Genomic DNA, 27907 nt, shown 5'->3' on the forward strand with positions numbered 1-27907 from the left:
GTGTGTGTGTGGAGAGAGGGAGAGAGAGTGGCCAATGCCAAGCATATGGCCATGGGGAGTGAATAAGGGGGACAGAATATAATCCCTCACTGCTTGTGTGTGTGTGTGTGTGTGTGTGTGTGCCTATTTGTGTGTCAGGCAGGTGGCCAGAGTTGTATGATTTAATGCTGTTTGTTTGTAAAAAGGATTGGACTTTTTTTTATTATTCACTGCCTCTAAACTGAGTGTGCACATAGACTAATTCACACACACACACACACACACACACACACACACACGCACACACAAACGCTGTCAGGGCCATACAAACTACTGCTCTCAGCCACTGCTATTACCAAGGCACAGTTTATTTGTATTAAAAGGGCTTCAAATGAACAGTGAAATTAGTAAAATATATCAAATATAACATTTTAGTTCAACAACTTCCTTAAGACAATATTTAAAAAGTTAATTTAGCGTATAAGTCATTTTAATGTAATCAGGTCAGTAATTCTAATGGGAAAGAGATCTAAACTTACAAATCTCAGCTGGTGTTCATGTTTAGGCTGATGTACTGTTCTCCATAACAAAGACAACAGAAACACAAACACAATTCTAAAAAAAAGAAGAAAAAAAAGTCGCAAAAGTAAACAACAGAAACATATAAAAAAAACTCGTACAATAATTTCCTGTGCTATTTAGATGGCTATTAAATCCCAGCATTCATGACACTGTATATTAAATAAAGGTGTTTTATTTACATTGAAGGTTTGAGATACTAAGTTTCCTGTACAGAGCTTTAACATGGTGTGACCATAAGCAGCTTGTTCTAGACCGGGAAAACCCTGGCTCTTGCTGATTACGACTCGGCCTCGGTGGTTTTGATCCAACCTGCAGCAGACCGAACGATCATCTCCGCGAGGTGTTTTCGTGTGACAGCTCGGCTCTCGTGTTCTGCGGCGTCTCCGCGGAGGATCTATACTGGGCCTCCATTTCCTCCACCCAGGCTGTGCTCCAATCCCACACGGCCAGGGGGTCCACCTCCCCGAAACAGTCCCGTGGGGGGAAGAGCACGCTCAGCGGAGACCCGGGAGGCGAGAAATCTGTTTTTGTACACACGATAACATATGAACAATCTCGATAAGACACCGCATAAGGAAATAAAACACACTGCTGCATTTCCTCCTAAATGATATGGTCCTAACCAATTCAACAAATTACACCAGTCAATGAAATCTTGTTCCCTTAACGGAGATGCCCGAGCCATTTCATTTTGTTGACTGTTACTTACAAGAGAAATGAGAGAAAAAAACAATTTGGAAAATGGGAAGTCTGCACACCCCCATTGAGAAATGTGATTGATTTGGTGACACAATAAACGCTGAAGTCGCCCGTTCAATTTCCTGAGAGCCACTATTGTTCCCCAAGCCCCCCCTCTCTAGACATCCTTTAGCTAAAGCGTCAAGATACAGCCTAAATTATTAGCCTTCTAATCTCTATAACACTGGTTTCTGTGCTATCTCCTAGTTGGAATGGGAGTAGGGATGTATGCTGAATGTGATGAGACTTTAAGGACGGCTGGCTTGGAGATAAGTGTAGCAGTGGTAATAACTATTAATCATATTCATGTGTAGTGAGAAGTATAAAAAAAGAAGAGATTATGAAGTGAAAGTTTCTTTAGTGAAGCATTGGTAATGACAAACCTCTTGAAATAAGTGCTAATATGAAATCTAAGACTGTGGAGAAATTATACAAAAGACTGATGATGCATTGCCATCTAGTGGACCCAGAAAGCAAGTGCACTTACTGGACCTCTATTTTTTTCTGGTAATTAAACATAACAACTGGAATTTAAATTTAATTCACAATCCAGCTACAGATTTTTTTTAGTGCATTAAGAAAATTTATTCGTATGCTTTAGCTAAAGTGAATTAAAGTGACTAATTCTAAGCCTCTTGATCTTTACAGAGCACAGAGTAGCGGGATATCTTGTTTTTCTAAAAACATCCTAAAGGTCTCTTGAAGAGTCTTGCGTTCTGAACACCTTATAGACTATATCACTGTAATCAACTGCAGGACCAACTCCTAAACAATCTTAGCTAGCCAAAAATACAATGTTATCCAAGTCCACATAAATGTTTTTATGATGTTTTCAGTATGTATAACATAAAGACTAAACAAATCCTGGCAATTTGTTCAGTCTCTATGTTATAGATACTGAAAACATCATAAAAAAACTAAATTAACACAACTAATACACTTTGATAACGTATAGACATAGTCTCTTTTAAAGGAAAAAAGGCCTATAAGAAGGTAAAAAAAACTAGGAAAAAAGTAGGAAATAAAATAAAATAGAGGTATAAAGTGTAATAAAAAACATTGTTCAATTGTTCAAAATAAAGATTGATGATTTAAGTTATTATGGGGCCAGTTATTATTATTATAATTATTATTATTATTATTCTGTCTTGTGATCGGGGTGCCTCATCAACGATACCAGTATAAGTGCTATCATTATTAGTGGTGGTAGTAGTAGTAGTAGTAAAACATATTGCTCTTATTATTTGACTGCTATTATTTCACCTTTATTCTACACCACTACAACATATATTACATAAAATACTATAATACCACTACTGTTGTTATTGTAATTAACATTAGTTGTATTATTGTCTTAGGATAATTCAATATTTGTCCTTAATAAATTTATTTAATTTTAATAATTTTCAATACATACAGTACCAGTCTAAGGTTTGGACACACCTTCTAATTCAATGATTTATTTTTATAGAACAATCATAGAGACTTCACAACCATGAATTAACATATATGGAGTTATGTAATTTAGTAACAACAGCAATAACAATCAGTTGTTATTTTAAGACATGAAGGTCTTGGCACTGGAATAGTTCTTGCAAGAACAGTATTGTCAAGTGCTTTTGCAAAACCCATCAAGCAGCATGATGAAACGGGCTCTTATGTAAACCCTTCCAGGAAAGCAAGACCAAATATTACCTCTGGTGCAGACGAGAAGTTCATTTAGAGTTACCAGCTTCAAAAATCCCCAATTAACAAACAGCACCTCAGATTAGAGGCGTTATAAAGGTTTTACAGACCATAAGTAGCAGATACATCTCAATATCAACTGTTTAAAAGAGATCATTGCATATTTTGGATGCCTTCTGCATTGCTTTACAATGTATAAAAACAAATAAAAATCAGGAAAGACCATTCATTTACAAGGTGTGTCCAAACTATTGACTGGTGGTGTATTTATGTAAGCGAATCAAAAACCTTTAAAAACTTTAAAGAGAAAAAAAGGACAACTAAGGTTTTTTTTAAATGTAATTTTTTTACAATTCAAATGTGGCTTTGATATAGTTACATATACTAGTAGTTACAGATGTCAGTAGTTTTAGCTGTATTAAACAGATGTCAGTAGTTAAGGCTGTATTAAACAGATGTCAGTAGTTAAAGCTGTATTAAACAGATGTCAGTATTTAAAGCTGTATTAAACAGATGTCAGTAGTTAAGGCTGTATTAAACAGATGTCAGTAGTTTTAGCTGTATTAAACAGATGTCAGTAGTTTTAGCTGTATTAAACAGATGTCAGTAGTTAAGGCTGTATTAAACAGATGTCAGTAGTTTTAGCTGTATTAAACAGATGTCAGTAGTTAAGGCTGTATTAAACAGATGTCAGTAGTTTTAGCTGTATTAAACAGATGTCAGTAGTTAAGGCTGTATTAAACAGATGTCAGTAGTTTTAGCTGTATTAAACAGATGTCAGTAGTTTTAGCTGTATTAAACAGATGTCAGTAGTTAAGGCTGTATTAAACAGATGTCAGTAGTTTTAGCTGTATTAAACAGATGTCAGTAGTTTTAGCTGTATTAAACAGATGTCAGTAGTTTTAGCTGTATTAAACAGATGTCAGTAGTTAAAGCTGTAGTTACAGATGTCAGTAATTACAGATGTTGACTTGCCTGATAAAGTTTCGTTCATCGACTCTGCTGTCATGGCCATGATGCGAGCGTAGTTCACATCGTTCATAAAGGAGCCATCGGACGAGCTGATGATGCTGGTTCTCGCACTCGTCGTGTTTCCCTCAGACACTGACCCCCAGCCGTTCCACAGCGAGCCCTCCCAGTCACTACAGCAGGAGGACGGCGTGCCCCTCAGTGCTGTTCTCTGAAGTCCCACTGCCTGAGCCTCCTGCTCCTCCTCTATGTCATCTTGCGGCTGACGCTCAGACGGTCCATATATGTACCCAAATGTGGGTGTGGGGGAGAACGGCCGAGATAAGGAGGGAGACTTTTCACTTAGGGTGCTGAAGATAAAGACACACAAGCGCAAGGAGTCATATTTCTCATTTCATACACATTGTGCAAATTGTGCAAAAGTACAAAGTATTGGGGAAGCTTGTCATATGAAGCACCAGCTGAGGTTAAGAATCTCAGTAAAGAAAGAAACCAAAGAATGCACAGGACAGAGCCATGTAGATTTAAAAAAAAAAAATCCTAAGCCCAATTTTCCAAATTTCTAATGCTATCACCTCACCTGTGTCTACGTGGATTAGGACTGAGCTCGAGGTACTGCTCATGAGCGTTTGTGCTCAGTGTGTCGTCCTGATGGTCAGTAGTGGACAGGCAGAAGGAGGTTGCAGAGAGACGGCTGTAGGAAGGACTGTGTTGAGAGGGACAGCCAGTCGACGCTGCACACACAGACTGAAGCGAGCCGGCATCCACTGTCAGCTTAGTGGACCGAGTGGACCTGAGACAAGAGACAGTTTAATACCATTTAATATGTATCTGTCACACTGACTCATGCAATCTAGTTTCATTTTATACTAAGTAAACAGGCTGCAGTACTGTACTGTATGTATGAGTCTAATGAATTGTAACTGTAAAAATACAGTATAATACTGCGTAGATTTTAGTTTAAACAAAAAGGTTATTTTAAATAGAATAAACAAAAAGTTTTTTTTTGTTTAATATCTTATAAATCAGTTAGCCAAGGAGCTGTTTTACATACCACAATAACGATGACTAAAGATGACATTAATCCAATATCTAATATAAATACTGGGAAAGTATAAATTTTTTATGAAAACAGAATTTTTTTTCTACAAATTGACATTATTATATGTCAATATAATGAAGCACATTTCTTTGATTTCAAACTGTGCAAACATTTTTCAGTAAGGGCTTTATAAAAAAACGGGGTCACAGGGAATCTGGAGTTTATTCCGGGAACACGGCATGAAGTGGGCATCCTGTACATCATGGATGAGATGATGCACAATGTACACTCTTGTTCGTACACTCGATCACACCTAGAGGCAGTTTGTTTTAATAGAAAAGTTTATTTGAATTGAAAAAAAAAAGAAATATTTTTATGTCTTCCTGTAGAGGAAGAAAAAAATATCTATTTGAAATACCGGTATTCTGCTATCTCTAATGGCATCATTCTGTTTTAGAACATGACATTACTTTTTTTTGAAGGGTGTTATCTACCCATACTGTGTATGAAGGTGTTCCGTAAGCCACTTCCCCTGTTAGTCTCTAATCTAGTTTCTGGCCTTAAGGCCTGTGTGGCCTTTGTCTCTGAGAATTCTGGCTGCATTTTAATTTGACACACTTCCAGACTCCCTAATGAGTAGAGTGGAGCAGCAAGTCCATTAAAGTGAGCTGTAGGCTGAAAATGTTTCCTGGCCAAGAGCGAGACTTCCTCTTCCATTTATGTTTAATGACAGGGTCTGGTCACAGATCCTCTCCTGTGAGTACTGGGGCTTTTTAAAACTATGTGTCAGTTAAGTGGAAGTGAGTTTACTGAGAATAAACCTCCTCTGCTTTCATATGCAGGTGTTTCAGAATGCAGCATAATGTATTATATCAGTAGTGTATTAGAAGAAAAGTTACTGTAGGCTGACGACTGTACATTTGACGGCTTTGTCAGTAAAGTAAAAGTACAGTAATACATTCTGCACATATATTATTGAGAATCTTTCTGTATATTTACATTGTTGTGAGGAACGTATCTCCAAATAGAACAAAAATTCTCGTTTCCAAACTTCTTCATCCCAACCCTACTTATCAAAGTTCTACATCTTCACATCCCAGAGCGTGTCCTTAAGTAGTAGTTTATTTACAATCTCTACCGTCTCTACTATCAGACTCACCAATGTGCTGAGCTGATTGCCATGCTTCCTTTTTATCCTGTTAAAACCTGATGTATATTCATCTATCTGTCAGTTCCATTTCCTCAGACACCAGGCGCTGCTGTAACCTTGGCGCCTGGTGTAATCAGACATAGATAAGGCCAGAAGCAGGATATGATGTACGCTAGTCCTGAACAGAGGTGTGTGGGTGGATTAGCAAGAAAGTGTAAGGTCCAAAAATGTACCTCTTTAAAAAATTACGCATAGATATAATGCCTTTGATTATAACACTGGAAGGGAAGATATGATACTTCAATGAATCAATCAATCCATTAATATTATTCTTTAAACAATCATATCTCTCACCACTTTCTACCACTATACAGTACATCCTCTTGCAAATTTGTTTGCAAAGTCTGTTTTCTAATTGTACATATTTCTATTATATTTATAATAATGATCTATTATTCTTATGTTATCTGGCATCCTTTCTCACCCCTCCTCAGAGCTGACACTGTCATCCGTAGGCAGAGGAGGAGGAGTGGGCAACATATCCACCAAATGCAGTGATGCAGAATACTGCAGAATCCTGGGAGAGCCAAACACTTTCATTTTTTCAGTCACTGCCCCTGCAAACACAGAGAAGACAGCATGAGTTTTTCACTGCATTCAATTACACCAATCCATATACAAAAGCAGTTCATCCATATGCATTTCATTTATATACCGGATAGAATTATGTTAAATATCTAACAGTGCTGCCTAGACAGAAATGTGAGTGTACCTGAATTCTGGCTCAGCCTGTGTTGATGGATGTTGGATGTGTTGCGCAGCATCAGTGCTTGTTGGTGTCTTGGCACTAATGGAGCACTTTTTACTGCATGAAGCTCTGGAGACAGACCAATATATAGGCATAAAATACAGAGTTCATCATAACTCATTGAGTCTTTACTTTTTCCAAAGCATTCACAGAGACAAGAAAAGAAGGAATAATAAAAGAAGAATCGTACAGTATGATGTGATTATGTCCTGCTAGTGCTGTATTATATGATCGCACTATAGGCTCCGTGCTATAGGAAAACTGTCCAGCTAAACAGTCTGAGCACGCTTACAAATAAAAAAAAACATTATAACAATCAGTTGATAAGATGTAAGCAGTTAGCAGCCATTACCTTATGTATACCTATATGCCTATGTTTAATGGCGAAAGTAAGAGCATTTCCATACGCACACAACAGCTAAGTGGCCATAAGAAAACCCCTTATTACTGAAATTATTGAATCCAGATACATGGATTGTTTTGGATTGGACTTTGGAACAATAGGAAAAGGTGGTCTAATGAATTCAGGGTGACCCTTTTCCAGAGTGATGGAAAAATCAGGGTAAGACGGGAAGCGATGCACCCATCATGCATAGTGCCCACTGTACCAGCCTCTGGACACAGTGTGATGATCTGGGGTTGCTTTATTTGGTCAGGTCTAGACTCATAAAATGAAGTCAGCTAATGACCTGAATGCACTGAATGACCAGGATATCACATTCATGTTTTTCTTCCCTGATGGCAAAGACATGTTCCTGTGCTCAAAAGAATATGAGGAGTGTGAGGAATCATTTTCATGTGACTTTAATGACAAAAACATGTGATGGAAGACTGAAAACCATACGGTAGAAAATGCTACTGAACAAAAAGTTTGGCATCCACCAGAGATTTCAGGGTTGTGCATTGAGTGTAAAAAGACTACATATCGTGGTACTAGGTGTACATTATACTGTAGGAAAATTCCACATCATCTTTTATTACCACCTCATATCTAAATAAGCTCACCTCGTTTGAAGTTTTTCTCCCAGGACTCCTTTCGAACACCCATATTGGGCTGAGCAGGAAGGGTCCGTTTCCAAGGCAGTATCTGCCGCTCATCAGTGACGGAGGACCTGGGGTGAAGAGGCTGAGTGATGCGTATAGTCTCAGAGTTGTGCTGCTGCGTGTTGCAGTGTGGCATTTTGGGGCATCGTCCTGGGCTGTTAAAGGTTTTCATGTTGTTACCCGTCAGATCCACGTAGAAGGTGCCATAGACGCCACAGTTGTCTGGCACTATCGGTACAGATGAGTCTTTTTTTGCTGTTATAGGTAGAGCTGAGAGGACAGATAGGAAACAAAGGACACATTTCCATTATATCTAACCAATGCAGGTCATAATTAACAGTGATGAGGACTGGAGGGATCATACTTCAGTGGAATCTGGTTTGTCCTTATGAATACGAACATGCCCTAGTAGAATGTTCAATTAAAGGTGAAGAATAAATTTATGTTATGCAAAGGAAATCTGCTTAACTCATGATTTTGTTTCTAAGTGACATGGATATGCACATATAATTTAAGTGACAGTAAAGATGGTAAAACATTTTATAGCTCACATCTGTTCAGTGAAAAAGTTTGGGAAAAGGCAGACATAAGGATCATATACAGCGTCAAGAAAAAGTATTTGCCTCTTCTTGTTTTCTTTTTCTTTTTTTGCATAGTTGTCACACTTAAATGATTTAAACTAATTTTAATATTACCGTAAGATAACTCACATAGATACAAAATGCTGTTTATAAATGAAGATTTCATTTATATGGGGAAAAAAGCTGTTTAAACCTGTTCGGCCTGGCTCTACGTGAAAAAGTAATTATCCCTAAACCTAATAAATCTTTCACACCCTTCAAGAGTTTACACTGATGTAAAGGAATTTTGGCTCATTCTTCTTTGCGGAAGAAGGGTTTAAGCTCATGGCTCACGATAAACTATAAATAAGCTCTCCAAAACCTTCCCCTTTTTTTTTTGAGCCATTGGGAAGTGGACTTGCCCGTGTATTTTGCTTTATTGTCCTGCTGCATAACTCAAATGTGCTAGAACTTAAAGTCACAATCTGATGGCCAGAAAAATATTTTCTGGTAGAGAGCAGAAGTCATTGTTCCATCAATTATAGTTTTATAAGTCGTCCAGGTCAACTTTGTTTAAGAAATATGGTTGGAAAAAAAATTATGACTGGAGTTAATTTAAACACTTAAATAGCATAATAAAAGTTACAAGTAACAAATAGCTCTTGTGTAGTTGGTTCTGACTCACTGGTCTTCCTGAAATCTGGCTTCTCCGGATTTTGTGTCCACAGGCTTTGGCACTGTTCACCGGTCAAGTCCGGCTTCCATGCTTCTGACATCCATGGAGAATCAGGTGCTGCCATCCTAATCAGGATCATTAACAGTGCTGAGCAAATCATAAACCTATATCTAATAGACTAATATGTATATTTACAGATGAAAACTGATTTGAACTGAGTTTTATACCTGTGCTTGATGATGAGATCCTCACTATCGATTCTATATAATCCTAAACAAAAACATCAACAGTTGCCTTGACACCTTGGTTAAATAAAGATAAAAATAAAAAAAGCCAGTGGGGATTTGTGTAAGATTTGATGATAACCTGTTTTGTGATGTCCTCCTCTTACATTGGCAGGTCGGATATGTTTGTAATATAGACAAGCAGCTGTGGCCATCATTAAACACCACAAGAGGGCGCCAACACTTCCAATAAACACTGGCTCTCTCATTAATGCCAACACATCTGCCATGCTCAGTGAAGTTCTGTGGTGTGGAGCTGATTCCAGCTTTGACTCTGAGAGCGAGGGAGACAAGAGAAAGAGTAAGACAAGAATGTCAGAGAGAGAGAGAGAGAGAGAGAGAGAGAGAGAGAGAGAGAGAGAGTCATCCATGTTAGCAACAATTACTTGATAGTGCTATAGTATGTTTGCAAAGGTTTCAGCAAAGTTCATGGGGGAACTGAACAAGGTGAAATATTGTGTTTAATCAGTTACTCTTACATCAAAGAGAAATAAAATGACACTTCATTACACTATTTTTATTTAAAACATCTTTTTATTCATGACAAACGTTTTAACTTCCTTTGACTAAAAGTAAAGTTTTTAAGCATGGATTTTTCCTATTTTAAATATTTAAGGGAATTTGTTGCATAAAAACAAGTGGATGGAAAAGCAGCTGCTTAAATGTGAACTCAGCAGGGTGTATACCGTACCTATGACCAGTCTGTATGGACTAGTCTGAGCTCCGACTCCGGCACCGTTTACCGCTGCCACTCGGACCCAGTACACCCTGCCAGGCTGCAGTGGCCTGATCTCTAGTGTGTGTGTGCCGCTGTCCACTGTCCAGTTTAGATACTGCTGCTCTTCTTCCTGCACACACCACACCTGAAACACACAGTAAAATGTATATGTTTCCAAATACAACACAAACATCTTCAGCATGTAGATCATTATAAGCCACTGATGTGTTTATTATTGAGTTTCTATAATTATGAATATATTTATTTATTATAATATATATTTATATAATATATCTTTTTCCCTAGTCAGTTGAACTGAAAAGCAAATAATTCCATTTATCCATCTAGGAACCTCTGTAGTACAACTAGGGACTGTAGAAGCTAATGGTGATTACTGTTATATTTATTCCCATTTTGCGACTGTAGCCGAACCTCCGGTCAACATTCATATGCACATTCACACACTACCAGCAATTTGGGAACACCAATTAGCCTAATCTGTATGTCTTTGGACTGAGGAGGAAACTGGAGTGCTCGGAAGAAACCAAGCACAGGGAGAACATGCAACAACCAGACTCCAAGGTGGGAGCCAAGCCTGGACCCTGGAGATGAAAGGTGACAGTGCTAACCACTAAGCCACCATGCTGCCTAATAATAATTAATTAGTAATAATAAATTCACAATTAGATCTAAAAATAAATGTCAACATAAATAAAATGTTAATATTAGTAAAATGTAATATGTAAGTGGAAAACTTATTATACACACTTAAGTAATGAACTTGATGTTTGAACAGTTGAACTTTTACTTGAAGCCAAAATAGTTTTAACAGGCCAAATAACAAATAAAATGATTAGGCACTCAAAAATATTGCTTGCTTAAAAAAAGTTTAGTATTTCACTAAAAATACAATATTCAACAGTGCACATCACCAGAACTGCAATCATGCATTCTTGTGGTATAAAAGTTTAAATATTTGTAAGCTACGAAGAAATATAATGCAAAACGAACATCATTGGGTAATGAATTTTTAATTGCCTAAAAAACAGCGATTTATTGATTAATGATTAATAATTTACGTTCAACATACATATTTAAGCACAATATATTGATGCTGGAAAAAATTAGGTTGTACCACCCTAGCTACAGTACTGCTTCACATGATGCACATGATTGTGAAGCCACAAATGATGTTCATAGCAGTTTGAAGCAGCAGTCTGAAGGACTGTATGAGTTGTTAGTAAAACTGTGGCAATTCTTTTCTAATCATATTCTTGATATCGTGACATAGTTTTGTAGAGCAGCAAATTTTAGGAATTTGGTATATTTTATTTTTATCTACGATTTATAACAAAGATCCACAAACCACTACGACCTATCCACTCTTACAAATAACTTATGTACTGCAAGTTTTTATTTTGTGAATATGAATTACAATGTGACCAGAAACAAAAAAATAAGAAGTAAACAAAAAAAATGTGATTTTGAGCCTACAGTTAAATATGTCTACATAATATATTACCTCAAGTTAAATACTGAATGGTTGAAAATCCACTGTACTTAAGTTATCGTGGCCACAATGATATAATTCAATTGATTTCTCACTTTTAAAAACAATAATTGCGATTAACTAAAAAAAAGAAAGGATCCTGGCAAGGTGTAGCTTTTCCATATTGACATTATGTCTATGTTATTAAAATAAATGAATTCTATTCAATAAGTCTAACCTAAATATATAATTTTTACCAATTTTTACCATGTTTATTTTTGTTTAACTTGCATATTTTATTTGAGTGGAAATTCTCCAATTAATTTAAATATGTTGAAAGATGAAAAAAAAAAAAAATATTCAGTGCAGGAAAGTATTTTAGGGCCACAAGAAATTTTACAATTTCTTTGATTTATTGGTGTACGGTTGCACCTAAAGTATATGGATACAAATATTTTTTTCTTACTTAAAGGGTTAATACTGTATACTAACGTCCTAAAAACGACACTATCTTAGTGATGCTTCATAAAAACTACAAGTGGAAAATGATTTACTTCTACTTAGCAAGGTTAAGGTTAAGGTTAGAGTAAGGGCAAAGCATTATTACTAAAATTAGATTTCCTGACAGATAAAATAGATTGTGTACATATGTGTGTTTGTTACCTGGTATCCCTGAATTATCCCATTGTGAGCCTCATGAGGCGGAGGCTCCCAGCTTAGCTGGGCCGTGTCATTGTGTTCAGTAGGCATTGTTATAGACACATCCTGAGGAGGAGCACTGGGAGCTGTAAACATTCAATAAAACTATTAAACTACAAGTGAAATAATACTAGAAAACCATTTCCACCATGAAACATTAGAATATATACAATTTGCCTGAAGAACATAAATCACTTCTCAGTTCTTATTTTGCCCTGAAAGCTACCTTGAAAAAAAGTGTTTGTACACTCGGTTTATATTTACAGGTTTTATATTAAACAAAATGTCAATTTCATCCCTGGCACATTCCCAACCTCTCTTATTTGCTTTCATAACCGATTCATCTAAAAATCACAATAAGTAAGCTGTTTTAATCATAATTACTTTTCAAATTGTATATAAGATTCCTATATGGTATTATATATTTATACTTTTGCCACAAACTAATCAGAGAGTTTGTGTGTTTGTTTGGCAACCTGAGAGAAGGGGGCCGTAAACGTGAGCGAGCCCCCCTTCAGCCCCCCTCCTCTCAGGTTGCCAAATAAACACACAAACTTCTCTCTGTCGCGATTGTTTTCAAAGGTGAGGAGCTGTTTAATTTTTTTTGTTGTTGTTGTTTTACTTACAGCAGTGATCCTGTTAGTATGCGCTCATGTGAGTGTGACTAGGAATGTTCCTTGCTAATTTTTAAACGGTTTTAAAAACGGTCTATCCATTAATGTGTGTGTGTGTGTGTGTGTGCGTGCGTGCGTGCACATTTTACACACACACACCCTGCGTGCACAAACGAAAACCCTTATCTGTCGGGATTTATTTAAAAAAAAAATTAAGGTAAAGTACAGGTTAATTTGTTTTATTTTTACTTTATATTTTGTATTAATTATATTTATGTATTTATTTTTTTGGGCTGTAGAACGAATAATTTAAGTTTCCATTATTTCCTATGGGAAAATTAAATTTGGTTTACGAGTGTTTTGGAATACGAGCCCGCTTCCGGAACGAATTAAGCTCGTAATCCGAGGTTCCACTGTATAGTATAATACAATTCTTTCTTACTGATACAGTATCTATCTATAGACCTTTAATTGATTTATAAATCCACATTAGTGTGCCGTTACACCCATTCTGTGAACATACCAGTCTCTGGGACTCTCAAGTGTCTTGTGTTACTTTCTCTGCCATACAGTTCACTTCCATAAGGCCGGACTTTAAACTCGTATTTGTAGCCCCTCTTTAGCGGACCGATGTGGGTCTTAAGTGCAGGATAGGCCACTTTCTGTGCCGTCCAATCAGAACTGGCCGGCAGAAGAGACCTGTACAACACCTCAAAGCCATCCAGATAGTGTAGAGGTTGAGAAGTTGACTGAAGCTAGCAAAGAGAGTACAAACATACAAAGAAATAAAACTTTAATTTCCCTAGTTACAGGTCTATAATATTAATTTTTCTAATAAATTAATAATGTCTCTTAACATGCTCTAACTGAGATGTCTGCAGTGTAATCAATAACATGGTGTACAAATTATAAAGGGGTTCATGCAGGCGGATGGTAAGACTTATTAAAGAAGCTAAACCAAAAACCAAACCCGGAACAGGAAACAGGAATTCAACAATTTAACAACTGATTTAACAAATGCAAGATAAGGGCGCTTCATCAGACTACAGCTTAACACTTGTAATTAGGACATTAACTAAATACAGCTGTGACACAAGCCTGGACTTTAAAACGAGGAACAATGAGGAGCTTTCAAACAAGAGTCCCCAAAAACACACAGAAGCCAGGTGTTATCCCTGACACACTTACCTTCCATGTGACTAGTGAGGTGTTGGATGCAGTTCTCAGAACAGTGACGTTCTCCAAACTTATACGCAGAGCCGATAATTCTTTATGCAAATCCTTCTGGCTGCCCCTATCTGTAGCTGAAGCAGTAGTAGAGAGACAGTGTCAGGATATTACATACTGTATACAGAATATAATCGTCACGTTTTTAATTACCGTTCATTTAAATTTTATCGCAAATTTTATTATAAAAGTGGATGTAAAGATTTTTTGTCATTTTCATCTTTTTGAAGTCTCTGAATATTCAGGTATGTATTATGAACTTTTGACCATATCACCTTATTTTTTTCTTATTTAGCATATACTGTTTAAATAACGTATCGACGTTTCAATATCTAAATGTGCAATGATGTAAAATTTCATAGAGTTTGCATTATGTAATATATAATATAAATGACATAATTATTTCACATACAATTGCATTTAAATCTTAACTGGCAGTAAATGTTCTGCCTGACGGAATGAAAATAAGCAGTAGGGGTACTACAATGCATAGATTTGCATTGATTTCAAAGAAAAACCTGCATGGTTTTATGCTGGTTACCTGCACACCCTTCGTTTTGTTTTGGGTAAAAAGTGTATGTTATAAGTGTTTCAATTGTTTAAACATAATGGATAAAGGATGAGACCATATGACATGAAATTAATAAGCAATTCCAAGCAATGATATTTGGACCATTTAATAACAATAAATAACACTTCCTCCACTCACATACACAGACAGTGTAAATTGTCTCACTTTTTGAACTGTGGGTGCATTTAAGTTATAAATAAAGTCGTAAAAGTGCTCATTAGCAGTTTTCCAGTGGCTGAATGCAAGATCTGTTTGATCACAATCCAGAAAGAAAAGGTGTCACTTTTGGTTCAATTATTTACCCAAACAAAATACAAAACATTCCTCAATCTGGTTATTTTATTGATTCATAGGCAGTGGATTTGATTGATCGCATTATTCATAAAACGGTTGTTCTAATTTTAGACTCTGGTTTAAAAAAAAAAAGGGTGATATACAGTAGGTGAAGAATGTAGTCCCTAGTAATGTAGTAATCTCCTTAAGCGTTGATGACAAAATATCAAAACACAGAAAGGCAGCATGCTCCTCACAGCATGGTGTGTAAAAACAATGTTACACAAAATTCAACACGGCATGACTTCAACCCCATCTTTTCTATCTCTATTCAAAGCTATTTGCATATCTAGTCTTGGTTTGAGACCTTGGTTTCCCATTAGAAAAAAAAAAAAAAAAACACCCACATGAAGACCAGAGAGCTTCCTATGGGAGGAAAGCAAGCGATTTTAAAGCTGAGAAAGGAGGGAAAAATTAATTAGAGCAATTGCACAGTGGACACAGAAATTCGGAATGTCCTAGAAAAGAAAAACACTGCTGGTGTAGCAATACCAATCAGACAAGGCATAGGGGGGACCAAGAAAAACAACCTCATCTAATGACATCTAATAACATTTTGTATATCTACTGTAATGCAATCTAATTGGAAGAAACTTATTAATAAAAATGACTCAAAATATACTGCCAAAACAACAGACGACATGATCAGGGGAAAACTGACCAAGTCAATCATCAGGGAGAGATGAAATCCCCCAAAACAAACAACAACTAAAAGAACATTTAAAACATGTCGTGAAAAGCATCACAAAGTAGAAAGCATCAGTTCGGTGACATCAGTGGTTCACCAGCTTGATGTAGTTATCACTGGTAAGGGATATGCAACAGAGTACTAAGTGTATTTACATATTACAGAAGGCGATCTGCTCTTACATTTATGCTCTGCTTAAAATTGCTGAAATCATCACATACTCATTTTTTTAACCTTCAGAATAATAAAAAATAATACAATAACATTTATTCACATAGCCGTAACATGTTTTACGTAACGTGTTTTATTGTAAATGTATAATACATGAATTTCCATTTTGTAAAGAAAATATGTTTATAATAAGAATGAATCCTTTACCTTCTACGAAGAGCTCAGCGCTGGCCTTGGACTCGCCTACATCATTGACTGCTGTACAAGTGTACCTTCCTGCATCCTGTAATGTCACATAATGGATCTGAAGACTCTGGTCTGGATTAATCAAATACCTAATATCAATACACAAAAAGGAAAGATCACTTATAAAACAGTTTGACCAGTAAGACTATTATCACAGACTTCGTCAATAAGATAAAAAATCTAAGAAGTACTGCCAAAAAGCTAGTGAAGCTCAGTGTGCGAGTATCATGCTGTGTCTCTAACCTGCCATTGGGTAAAGGCCCCTGCTCTCTGCTCCACTCCACCTTGGGCATCGGATCACCTTTAGTCTCACAGAAGAAATGTACAGATCCTCCCAAGCTCACAGAAACATCTTGGGGTTCACGTAGTAACACTGGCTTCTCTGAAGAGCAGAAACACAGGAGATCACTTTAATGACCTGCTTTAATATTACACTTACTTTAAATGCAAAACAGCTAAAGGTTATTCATTTTTACAAACATGCATTAAAGGCGTGAATGATTTGGGGTCAAATTCAATGTAAATCACTGTGTTTTGCTGAAATTTTACCATTTCTAATAGACAGATAAAACAATAAATTAGTAATTTAATAAATACTAATGCCTAGGATCTTTTAAACTGATTCATACAGTAATTTGTAATTTGGTTATTTAGCTAAATATTTTAGCAAATATATAGGAAACCTGTAGTGCCTCTCAAACTAAAAATTTGTTTGCGTTTTTTTTTATTATTATTTAGCAAGTGAAACTCACATATTCTAGATACATTACATATCACGTAAAATATTAAAAGTTTTTTTTTTATTATAATGAATCCGGTATCTCAAAATTTTTTAATATGTAATTTTGAGTAAATTACTCTAAATACAGTATATTTATCTAGTTGATCCTTTTGGGGTAGTTCATTATGTACTATGTATTGCTATGTATTATTATGCAACAACAATCACGAGAAAGACTCTTGACTTGAAAGTTGTTTAGAAAACATCATTCAAAAGCAGGGAAAGCCACAAAAGGTCATCATTTATTGCACTGGCTGTACATAAAGTGCTGTATTGAAGCATATTCATGCAGAGATGCCTGGAAGGAAAAAGTGTGGTAGGAAATGGTGCACAAGCAACAGGGATGTTTGATGCCTGCTGCCTTAAGCAGATTATTAAGCAAATCTAAGAAGTAGTAGAGTGAGGCTGAAGTCATGACATCTTGGGGAAATGGGCTGCAAATGTTGTTAGATGGGTCTTAATTGAGCTTAGGAGAAAAAGAAATGGACAGTTGCTTAGTTGTCCAAAGTCCTTTTTTCAGATGAAAGTAAATTTAGCATTTTGTTTGTAAATCAAGTTCCCAGACTTTCAAGGAAGAGTGAGGAGGCACAGAAGTTGCTTTAACTCTATTGTGACATTTTCACACTTGTTGATGATTTGGGGTGTCATCTGCATGGCACGACTTTGTGTCAAGTACAGCTATCTACCAGGGGATTTTAGAGCACTTCATGCTTCCATCTGCTGACAAGCTTCATGGAGATGCCGCTTTCCTATCCCAGCAGGACTTAGTACCTTCCCATAGTGCCAAAACTACAGTACCACTAACTGGTTTGCTGAAAAGATTATATTACTGTGCTTAGTAATGCCAAGGCAACTTGTGTCACAGGTTGAACACCCTCATGCCATGCAGTAGTTCATGCTAAAGGAGCGCCCACCGAGGAGAGGGTGCATAAATGAACAGACCTTTCAGAAGCGGGACATCTAAAAATAAAACATAACTTAATTTGCCCTATATTTGTAATGAATCTTTATATCTGTAATAAATATATGACAGTTTCAATTTGTGGAATAAAATTTTATATATAAACTTTTGAACGATATTCTAATTGCACAGAACATCTGACAACATTGCATCATCTTTTTGCAAAAGTGTAAAGTAAAATTACTTATACACTTCACTCTACTTAAGTCTATTTATTAAGGTATCTGCTCTTTAATCTGGACTTTACTTAATACTTCTAACTTTTCGTAATACCAAACCTGTACATTTGTCTACAATCATATTTATTACAGGGCTTTAAGTTATTGATCTAAACTGCCAACAAATCTTCACTTTAACAAATGTAAGATCCAGAATTAAATCTGATAATTAATATAATTCTCGTATTGAATATTGAGAGATTAAGAACGAATTTGTTCTTAATCATCCCAAAAAAATGTTAATAAAATTATAATAAAAAATGCAAGTACAATCCCATTACACAGATTCTGGAATTGAAACAGATTATCTAACTTTGGTTACAATTTATGTTAAACCTTAAATCTAACAATAATAAATGGACACCTTTTTTACATTTTAAAACAATACTATTTTCCCCCTAAAAACTATAAAATAACAAACATACAGTAGCACTAAGTAATGAATTAACAACAACAATAGCAACAGTTATCTTGGGGTACAAAGATCAGGTGTTCTGGAATAGTTCTTGCAAGACCAATGAAGCACCATGATGAAACTGGCTTTTATAAGACCAAAGCAAGACCAAAAAACTTACCTCTTCTGCAGTAGAGAAGTTCATTTAGAGTTACCAGACTGAAAAATCATCAATTAACAGCACCTCAGATTAGAGGCATTATGAAGGTTTTACACACCTTAAGTAGCGGACATATCTCAATATCAACTGTTCAAAGCAGATTATTGAATATTTTGGACACCTTCACCGTTGTTTGTGTAGAAATAAATAAAAACCAGGAATGACCATGGACTTAAAAGGTGTGTCTATCATTAACTTTAGATGTATAGTATAATGTATATTTTCTGTATAATTATATTTTTACTATTATTTTACCATATGCTTACCCAAAACTGTTAATCTGGCTGCCCTGCTTTCTTTGACACCAACAATGTTTGAGGCCACACAAATGTAAATTCCAGAGTCCTGCTTCCGCGCTGGAGCTATTATCAACTTCCCATTGAGCTCCTGAGCAATAAGAAATGACAAGAATTTAGAGTACAGTCACCAAAATAACAATGTTCTGGTGTACATTACAATGGAAAAAAATATAACTATACTAGCAAAATTGCTCTGGTATGACATGATGTTAGTTATTTACCCTCCACATGTTAGCATTATACAGTAAGAACACAAACACAGTCTTACAGTATAGTGTTCATCCGTGGTGTTGACAAGGATGCCGTCTTTCTTCCAGGTGATATTAGGTTCGGGATGACCAACAGGTGAACTGCAGTTCATCACTGCCATCTCTCCTGCAGCTACCTCCACATCACTGGGCTGCACACGAAACTCTTCCTTCAGAGCTTTGAATCAAAACAATTTCAGTAGCATCTCTTATAATGCACATATTTCCATTAACAACCAGGATACAGAGATCTTTGGCCAAAAGTTAAATGGGCTACAATAAATAATAAATAACTTAAAATTCAATAAAATACAAAATGTTTTTTTTTTTTAAACAATATTCTTGCTTTGCTTATGTAGTGTTGTAGCTATCACTAGTAGAACATTAAGACCTACTGCACTTCATCGTGCTGATAATTTGGTACCACTTTTAGTCCACTCTATACTGTGGAATGCACTGAGCAGCTGCGTGTTTGAGCTCCAAACACAACATTCTGTTACTGCTCAATTACTGCAGTGTTTGTTCGAGGAAGGAGGGCAAACTTTGACACCTGACCCCGACTAATCTCATTGACGATCTTCTGAGGCTTCCTCATTCTCTGGCCAATTCTGACCTTAAGCTTAAATCCTGTTTGCATAGTAAATGATACTGCTCCAGCTCATCGATTTCTGTCTGTCTCTATTAAGAACTTGAGCATGAGGCATCTTAGTAAGAGCATAACAAAACTTAAGTTTAATAAGACTGTCGTTCATCCAGGTCACAAAGACAAGACACAAAAGTATTAAATATTAATAAAAAGAAATTGTTATTACCTGCAATATACAGAGAGGCATTCCTGCTGATTGCAGTGCCTGCATTGTTTCGAGCTAGGCAGGAATACACTGCTTCATGAGACTGGCTCTTCTTTCCATTTGCCACACTGAGGAAGAAAAGGCTGCCCTCAGGCAAGACGATGGGCCGTGACTGGACGTCCATCTTTTCAGGCTCCAGGAGGATGCCATTGCGGAGCCACTGGATGGATGGTTCTGGGGTTCCTTCAGCTCGGCAGGAAAGTGTAGCGGGATTCCCCACACGCACCACCACATCAGAAGGGTGATGCACTATCCGTGGAGAAACTTCATCAGAACGCAGTCTGGAACCTAAAAAATGTAGGACGAACTGTCAAGTAATGTCATTTTATAAATGTATTTAAAACACATTTAAAGGAATACCAATCAATCATCTAGCTTAATTTGTAAGGAATGAGCTCAATAAAAAAGATCCCTGCTATAACTATTTTAATATCTAGATAAATAACTGGTGACATTTATGTGTTTGTGCCTGTAATGTTATGTGATTGAAATTCCACAAGTGCCAGACCATTAATCCAAACTATTAACGCCAACCGTGTCCTTGAGGATTAAATTAGGTTTACAAAGTTCTAACGATTTCAGAAATTAAAACCATCTTCCTTTAAACATTTTGTCATCTTTGGAGCAAAATCACCCTAAAGCAAACATAAATAAACAACTTCTATTTTGGAATGGCATCGTAGCTCTTGTCACACGGCTGCTGTTGAAGACCACTCTGTGAGTAAAAAAAATGCGGAAATGCATTTCCTGTTAGGATTTGAAGAGCAGTAAGGTTTTTTTGTTTAAGGAACAAAAGGCCTTCACTTACAAAGACAATCAAGAACCAACAGGATATCCATCACCTGTGCAGAGAGCCCTCCAGCACAGACACTGCTATTACTGGCCTTTTACGATGACCCCCTTTATACCCCACACCAAAACACGCCAATCACATCATTATGAGCGTCCATGCTTGAAACAATGCAAAACAATTGACTGAGATTTGCAGGATATCTGCTAGAGCATCTTTTTCCTATTGAAAAAAAAAAAAAAAAAGTGTTTTAGGGTCACAGCCTAGTAGTTTACTGTTCCTAGTATTTTATCGTATCTCATGTGTGTATCGATTAACTACTTGACTGACAACTTTGACCGACTTCTGATCACTACAGATGTGTTAGCAGCTTAACAATGTAGCCTGGAATGTGATACATTCTTGGCAAATCTATCATCAACTATAAAAAGTTTCTATTGTCTCATTTATTGGAATTTCCTGAAAAGACGGAAACGAATGATCTACATACTTGATGGTATTTTATGGAATGGTGAATTTTCAAGAAATGGACAAAATAGGGAAGGACATCTGTATGTTGAAGTATAAAGAATTTTTTTTGTATCTGGAATATTTGAGATATTTTTGTTATATATAATATATAAAACAAACAAACAAACAAAACAAACAAACAAATATATATATATATATATACACATATGTGTGTGTGTGTGTGTGTGTGTGTGTGTGTGTGTGTGTGTGTAAGTGTGAGTTTAACAATACAAGCAAACAAATATCTGACTAAAATGTGAGATGTGCTTTCTGTCACGTGATGCACTTACTCTAACCTTGTCATCAACAGGTTCTTTTGGTTTATCAGTCAGTCCGACACTAACTACTATACTTCTGATTAAATACATACAACAGCAAAAAAAAAAGGTAATAAACCTCCCTTAACGTCATTATAGTTATACATTCTAAAGTACATAACTAATAGACTGAGCTATAAATCCCGGTCACTTTGCTCACCTTGAAGGCAGTAACACAGTGCAGCAGTCAGATAAACCCGAAACATCTGCGCTGCTCTGGTCTCGCGTTACCCGGAGAAATCAAGTTTGGGTTTTAGTCAAAGCTTTACCGCATCGCTGTCTCCTATAACCAAGTCCCGGGACTCCGGTATTTCACTACAACTTCTAGTTGCGCTGTATATCCAGTGTAAGGTCGACTTACATCACTGTTAATTCCGTTAATAGACCAAAAGGCGACTCTCTCTCTCTCTCTCTCTCTCTATAGCAACTCTGTTAAGGAAAGCGCCATCCGGATCTGGGACACTCCCCACACACACACACACACACACACATCACAGCCAGGGTGGCGCTACTATCAGTATCAGATCGCCACAGCACTTAAGGATGGGAATCAACCAGTACAATATTATCACGTTTAATGAGTAAATAAGTGTAGCCCATTCCTTACATAAGATTTATTACTTTAAAAAAAAAGGAAGGGCAGCATTTAAAAACACAAAATAACTTCCAAAAGTGGTAATTTTTTACTTTAAAATTTAAAATTAGACATATAATTAAAAATTAAATTAGACATATAGCTGAGCAGCACATATCGTATCTCTGTTATCCACCATTTCTAAACAAACTTAGCAAAATGTACTCAGGATGAAAATGCGGAAATAGTTCACAGTGCGCCACCTGTAGGATCACAAGGAAACAGCAGTGTTTTACCCCCTCAAATTAGTGATGGGGAGTTTGAATCATTTTAGTGACTCGGTTCTTTGAATCTCGTTCATAAAATCAACGACCCTTTTTTTTCTTAAGTCATTTAGTTCATTTCGTTCTTTTGTTCAGAAATAAAATGTAACATGTTAAAAAAAATTAATAAACAGACAGCCAACATGTTTACATACACACATTTTGGCTATAGATCCAGTGATGAAAATATTACAATACAGCTAAGGACATATTATAAAAACAGAATGAGTAGCTCACTTCTTATATCAAACTGGTCTGAGTCGTTTGTTTTCTTAAATCTAATGCACCGCATAGTGTCTATGGGAGTCACGTGACAAAAGAATGAACAATTAGGACTAGAAGACTCATTGAGAAGAATCGCTCAATTCTGTTTCCTGTGTACTGCACTGCATAGTGTCTATGGGAGTCACGTGACAAAAGAATGAACAACTAGGACTAGAAGACTCATTGAGAAGAATCGCTCAATTCTGTTTCCTGTGTACTGCACTGCATAGTGTCTATGGGAGTCACGTGACAAAAGAACGAATGATTCGGACCAAAAGACTCAAAGGAGGAGTTTAAACCTACATCAATAATACAATTTATATATCAGAGACAAATTCTATAAACTCTTGCTGTAAAATTTTGTAACTTTTGGAATAAAGGAATAAATCTTTTTTTAGACATCTGTCAATACATTTTTGTATTATCTTATTAAAAATGTTTTAGGCTGAGCTGTGAGCCGCTTAGGCTTAGTTCTTCAATAACAAGCGCTGTGGATTGTTGAACCTTTTTCCGGTTAATGTTCCACTACTGGCTCTTTAGAATCCCTGAAAAATGTAAGCAAAGATTTTCCAGCTGATGGTTGACTTTTGAACTTTTTCTTTATCAAAAATTAAGGATGTTTCCATTCCATACTCTGCCGTTTACTCTCAGGCTTGTAGTGATGAATCCATTTCTCGACACCAGTAATGATTCTTTTTATGGAATTTTCACCTTCACCAAATTTGGTTGGCAGATATCCAAACACTCAAACAATAAGTCTTTAATAAATAATGAGGTACACCATCTCACCTCAAAAAACTAATTACTGCACTTCTTTTACGCGAATCAAAAGTGAATGTCCATTTTTGCTCGTACCATAGTTCCAAATAAACTGATGCTAGCCTACAGCTACCTGTTTGCACAAAACAAAAGTGTGGTATTTGAGGATGTGAACCTTGTGCCCCACCGTGGTATGATGCTTTAGTACATTGGGGTAAGCAAAAATGAGGTTGTCCTTTGCCTAAATTAAATTCATGGTTAGTAATTTAAGGTAAATAATGCAAACTTGCTAATGTTACCCAGCCATATTTAACACTTGCAAGCAGCACAAATACGTGCCGTCAATTCAGCATAGGTCAGTGACGATTTAAAAAATATATACATTTATGTGCTTACAGTATATAGAAGCCTTTCTGGAGTGTGTTAACAGGATGGCTTCAAACTTCGAACTGTGTATTTGGGTTTTCAGATATTTTTTTTATTTCACCACTACCAGAATATGTGAATTAAGTTACAAAAATGTAGAACTCATAAAAAGAGCATAATATTATTATTTTTTGTCAAAGAAACAACCGAAAACAACCATAGAAATTGTGATGGTGTGTATTTGTGCTATTTCTTTGCCTTTGTGTCCCAGTTTCTAATTTTTCACTCAATTTGGGGAAGTTGGTTAAAATGAACAAAAATTTTATTCATTAATATCGCCTATTTTGTGCTGGAAAAAGGATGTGTCACTCTATACTGCATACTCCTGAGCCCTATATATGTCTATTTTAAAAAACAGCAACAAAAAAAATGGCTAAAATGCTCTGAGCTTTAAGGGCTACATGTAGAGGGCTACATGTAAAGGAAAACTGTTTATACCACAGTGAAATCAAGCATGACTTACTCTTACAGTTTGTCAATGCTGTCACAAAAGCTAAAAAGTATTTGATAATTCTGAGACATATTGTTTTTCACTGGTTTAAGAATTTTATGAATTATGGTTGGCTGCGATGACCTATGACTTCACGCAAGCTTTAATTGATGTAGGGGAAAGTAATGTCGCTGAAGTCCAGTGTTCTTGCAACCTCACTGCCACCTACACGCACACACACACATAGCCTATGGGCAATTCGAAAACACTAATCAGTCTGTCTTTGGACACCACACACACACACACACACACACACACACACACACACTCACACACACACACGCACAACATTCAAAACCCCAACCCCGAAGGTGTGAGGTGACAGTGCCAACCACTACTCTTCTCTGCCACCTGCAAATTATGATCCTGGCATGAATAACTTTTTGTTCTTACCTAGGAATGTTTGACTGAAGGTTATTCTGCACACTTTTTAACTATATATAATCAATACCAATCTGTTTTAACAGATTCCAAGCAAAAACCTTTTTCAACATACAGTATGACATATAGGGTTTTCACTATTTAGTAATCAGTTACCATCAATACTATGATTCAGAGGGCCTTTCTAGTTGCAGGTACAGAAGAGTTTTTTTTATGGTTATGAATATAGGGCTGCCATTTACTTTAGCAAAAACAGGAAAGCATAAAGTCTCACCACCAAGACAATACATGGAAATACCTCCGGTTGCCTCAACACTGATTCAGACTGAGATCACTGTTACTGTATGCTGTGCATTACTATAATGTGCGTTTACACAAAAAAATGGTTAACCAAATAACTGTATATATATAACTATATATATATATATATATATATATATATATATATATATATATAACTATATATATATAACTATATATATATATAAATCCCAATATTAACACAAAGAAGAAGGAAAAGAAGAAGAAGAAAACTAAAATTTTCATCGTGTTATTATGCAATGCATTGCCTAAGATTTCATCTAAAGTATTTTTATACCTAAAGGGGAAGGTTTAAATTTATAATATTACATTCTGAATTAGATTCATTATACTGTATTTTGACCCTGTTCGGAAATAACACACTAGATTATAATGCTCTAATATAACTTTATTAAAATGACGATAAGATATCCTCAGTATAAACAAACAAACAAACAAACAAATAAATAAAAGACATTTAAGGAAGTAAATTTCTAGCTGATGTTTTAATCCAATCCATGGTTAATTTAAAGCTGTTGTAAATATCGTTGGGGTGAGAGAGAAAGAAGGGAGTAAGAGAATAGAGAGCACAAAAAAATAGGCAGTGGTAGTTAATTTTCCTTTGAGAAAGACCTAAATAAAAAAAGTGTTTAGCGCGCTGCCTATTGTAGGCTGAAAAGGCCTTGGCTCCATTGATAGACGTGTATTGATCCAGAGATCATGGCCTTCATGGCCAGCACTTTTAGCAGCCTTCAGATGCAACAAAAGAGCAGCGGATCACTGACCGAAAAAGAATCTCAAACAGACTGCAGAAAGATTTATTTATATAGGAGCCTTAACCAGCAAATCAACTTATATATTAACACTTGAATTTAAATTCCTATTTAAAGTGTAATATATTCAGCATAGAATATTGCAATATACATCAACTTTTTTTGATAATATAAACATTTCTTGATGATATAAACTTTCATTCTGTTCATGACAAACATACTGTTCTTGAAAAAAACAACCACAACCAAACACAAAAAGTTAAAATAGAGATCAATAAAATTTGAAACTTTGTTTTAGAGCTATTCTTCCATGCATCAGTTCACTTTATCTTTATTACAGTTGTAGTATTAACAACTTAAATTAATTGAAACATTACCACTACAAAATCACTTTTTGTGACAAAAACCCAGTTAATAAAATAAAAGTAATGCAAAAATTTAAAAAAATAATAAGCAACAATATAAATAATATTTTACAATTACAATATTTCTACTAATGGTTAACTGCACACAAAGTAAAATGCCTGTAGTACATTAGGTCCAGTTTGATTTAGTTTATTAATTAATGATTTTCCCATAAATTTTCGGATTAATTTCAAATATTAAAATCTTCATAAGAAAAAACAGGTTCTAAGCAGCACCAACAGTGAAAAAAGTTCACAGTATAATGATTGGGATTGAGTCATGCTAGCCAATACAAAATCTTTCATGTAGTAACCGAAAAAAATAAATCATAATGGAAAAGACTTTAACAAGTTGCAATGATTTCATGCATTAGCCCCCATGCTGTCACACAAAAAGTGCTCTCCCCAAAGCCGTTGTATGATCATAGCCGTGACATTCTTGACAAAGATTGGAAAATGGAATTTATCCGGAGTGGGAACAACCAAGCGAAGCGTAATCCATGCATAACCGATCATCTTTTCAATTTTTGTATTATGATGTGCACCAGTGAAAAACTGGTTAAAATGCACACAGCTGCATCATTGCATGGAATTCTTCTTTGCACGACATATTCATAAAAAAAAAAAATGGGTAAAATCATAAGAAACCGCTTCCAGAACCCCATACTGGATAAGCAGAAAAGAAACAAATTGTGTTTCAGACTTTACCTTTCCTGCGGTGACCTCTGTTTCGGTGTGATGGATGTACATGTGCCAGGCGATGGTGAAAATTCCCTTTGCCCTCTGCCCTCTCTGACCTCTGAGCCACCTGTAGCTGCGGGTCCTTGGGTGAGCATGTGCAGTGACATTTGCAGTGACCTGATGCGTGCACCGTGCAGGTGCACAGGAATGCCAGCCAGAGCAGCCATTCTGAGAGCGGCATCTTCACATGGAAAAGATCCACAGAGTGGTGCTAGTCTTTTCTGCTCTCTCACTTCTATGTCTTCTCCTAGAGGGCCACCCGAGTTATGGGCAAGCCTAAATCAAGCTTTAGCTGATCGCTACCAACAGACCTGCGCTAAGTTATTTGAGGATTGTTATAAAGAATTTTCTTTATGTTCCACCAGTGCTTTTTTTTCACTTTCCCTCCCTCATTCTCTTTCTCTCTCTCTCTCTCTCTCTCCCTCTCCCTCCCTCTTGCCCTCTTTCTCGTCTCTGTTTTCTGTTCTCTTTTGGGAAAAAGTTGGTGGACACAATGATTGAAAAACAAGTTTGAGACCCCATGCTGGGAGCAAGGAGGAGAGGAGGAGAGGGACGGGGTGCTGTCTCCTCCAACAACATCTGTGTCATTCGTTCTGCACGTCCCACAGA

At 36.2% G+C, this 27907-nt stretch overlaps 1 protein-coding gene across 2 annotated transcripts; it reads right to left on the reverse strand.

Moving 5' to 3' along the window:
- Positions 1–340: 340 nt before the first annotated feature.
- robo4 (roundabout, axon guidance receptor, homolog 4 (Drosophila)) lies at positions 341–27517 on the reverse strand. Of its 2 annotated transcripts, none has more exons than XM_053515572.1 (19): positions 27266–27517; positions 20208–20534; positions 19416–19573; positions 19115–19235; positions 16518–16656; positions 16236–16363; positions 14227–14342; positions 13562–13793; positions 12389–12510; positions 10210–10381; positions 9601–9792; positions 9462–9504; positions 9244–9359; positions 7960–8268; positions 6919–7023; positions 6631–6763; positions 4535–4747; positions 3961–4304; positions 341–1082 (listed from the first exon to the last, which is right to left on the reverse strand). In XM_053515572.1, exons 1-19 carry the CDS (start codon positions 27477–27479, stop codon positions 889–891), a joined length of 3378 nt encoding a protein of 1125 aa, XP_053371547.1. In that variant the 5' UTR covers positions 27480–27517; the 3' UTR covers positions 341–888. The 2 variants fall into 2 exon arrangements, with proteins under 2 accessions (XP_053371547.1, XP_053371548.1); XM_053515573.1 differs by lacking the exon at positions 27266–27517 and adding an exon at positions 22024–22289.
- Between the last annotated feature and the right edge of the window lie 390 nt (positions 27518–27907).

Source organism: Clarias gariepinus, chromosome 17 (genome assembly GCF_024256425.1).
Source record: "Clarias gariepinus isolate MV-2021 ecotype Netherlands chromosome 17, CGAR_prim_01v2, whole genome shotgun sequence".
Taxonomy (NCBI): domain Eukaryota; kingdom Metazoa; phylum Chordata; class Actinopteri; order Siluriformes; family Clariidae; genus Clarias; species Clarias gariepinus.

What these genes read in the sequence shown, in the direction of transcription:
- robo4 (XM_053515572.1), bottom strand. Translation starts at nt 27,479, where the DNA reads ATGCCGCTCTCAGAATGGCTGCTCTGGCTGGCATTCCTGTGCACCTGC. An exon ending in CTTGAGAGTCCCAGAGACTG is followed by an intron (nt 12,511 to 13,561) that starts GTATGTTCACAG and finishes GAATGTTTACAG; the next exon opens with CTCCCAGTGCTCCTCCTCAG. An exon ending in TCCATACAGACTGGTCATAG is followed by an intron (nt 9,793 to 10,209) that starts GTACGGTATACA and finishes CCTCGCTCTCAG; the next exon opens with AGTCAAAGCTGGAATCAGCT.